The sequence below is a fragment of the Rhagoletis zephyria genome, unplaced genomic scaffold (genome assembly GCF_001687245.7).
Source record: "Rhagoletis zephyria isolate East Lansing unplaced genomic scaffold, Rhagoletis_zephyria_1.1 Rzeph_scaffold_68931, whole genome shotgun sequence".
Lineage (NCBI taxonomy): Eukaryota > Metazoa > Arthropoda > Insecta > Diptera > Tephritidae > Rhagoletis > Rhagoletis zephyria.
In genome coordinates this window covers 1-1,358 of record NW_016225982.1, presented here as the reverse complement: position 1 = coordinate 1,358, position 1,358 = coordinate 1, and the positions used below count along the sequence as shown (strand labels likewise).

The 1,358-nt window shown below is 45.5% G+C and overlaps 1 protein-coding gene across 1 annotated transcript; it reads right to left on the bottom strand.

Annotated features, from left to right (window-relative positions):
* Positions 1-21: 21 nt before the first annotated feature.
* On the bottom strand, positions 22-424 carry LOC108357006 (translation initiation factor IF-2-like; the record flags this gene model as incomplete). Its single annotated transcript, XM_017608100.1, has 1 exon — positions 22-424. A coding segment is annotated over exon 1 (403 nt), but the record flags the coding sequence as incomplete, so codon positions are not given.
* Positions 425-1,358: the final 934 nt, after the last annotated feature.

Here is a 1,358-nt window from a genome sequence, read left to right as displayed (position 1 = left end):
GCTTCACGTAGGTGGGCTTGCTGTACGAGGGCTTCTCGTAGACGGCGTTGGAGACGTACGCCGGCTGCTGGCCGTACTGCGGCTGCGTCTGGTAGTTGTTGTTCCGCTTTACCTCGTCCTGCTCGGTGGCAGCGGCTTCCGCAGCTGAGCCGGCGGCGGCCTTCTCAGCAGACTTCTGCTGTTGCTGTTGAGCAGGCTTGGCCTTATTAGCAGAAGCATCGCTCTTGGCAGCGGCGGCGGGAGCTGAAGCTGGGGCCTCAATGTCCAGCGAGTCGGCGTCGGAACTGGACTTTGATTGAAGTGCCACCGGAGCTCCAGCAGGGGCCGCCGGCGCGGGGGCCTTTGCCTTGGCATCGGCTGCGGCCGAGGAGGTGATCAGCGGCACAAAGGCCACCGCCAGCAACAGCAAACACTTCAGTTGCATGTTTGATTTCGAAACAAAGGTTTTTTTCGGTACAAAAAGTTGTTCAAATGATAAAACTCCGAAGAGAGGGAAAGAAATGTGATCTGACTGTTCGCGTGAAAGCGCCGTTTTATACTTTGAGGAGGTGCTTGTTGTTTACTGAGGTTTACTGGATTTTCATTTTCTCGCTTTTGCTGTTGTCAATTTGTCACACTGACAACTGAATTTGAATTTTCTACGCTCATTTTTTCTGTTTTGTGAGCAGTGATAGGTCACCGAAATGGTGTTTTTGATTTTTAATCTTTTTTTCAATTTTCAATTTGCATTCGTGCGTTTTTCAGACATTGTCAAATTTTAATTAGCGTACCCGAAGAGTATGCAGTTTTTGTCAACATCTTTTTTGTTTCAAAATACAAACTGGAAAAAGCCGTTTGATTTTCACCATTTTGCTTAGAATTCTTTTTTGCAATTTTCAATAAAAACAATACCTTGTAAAGCTAACAATAACATATTATAACTGGAGTAAGCTAAGAACAGCAAAGAACAGTAAATAGGTGATTGAAAAAACTTTCAATGTCCAAACAGGATTTACACTTGACAAAAACACGCTTTTCGCTACAAATCTACTAAATGATTGTGAAACTGGTTTTAGCAATGAAACAGCAAAAACCAAAAGATTCTTAGTCAAAGGAGAGCCTTTTCAAACACTTTAGCTAACACCAATAAAAAAATTCCGACAAAACTCTGATCTTTATTGAATCACAATCACAAACACTCCTCACTAAACTAAAGACATCATCATCATCATCATCCCCAGCTCAGTCGTTGTTGCACTTCACCTCCGCCTCGGCCAGCGACAGCAGGTGATGCTGCAGAGCGACGGCAAAGCTGCTCAGCGGACAGCCGGGTCCAGTACTGTAGCAGTGCTTGCGGAAGCGTTCCGATCGACTCAGGT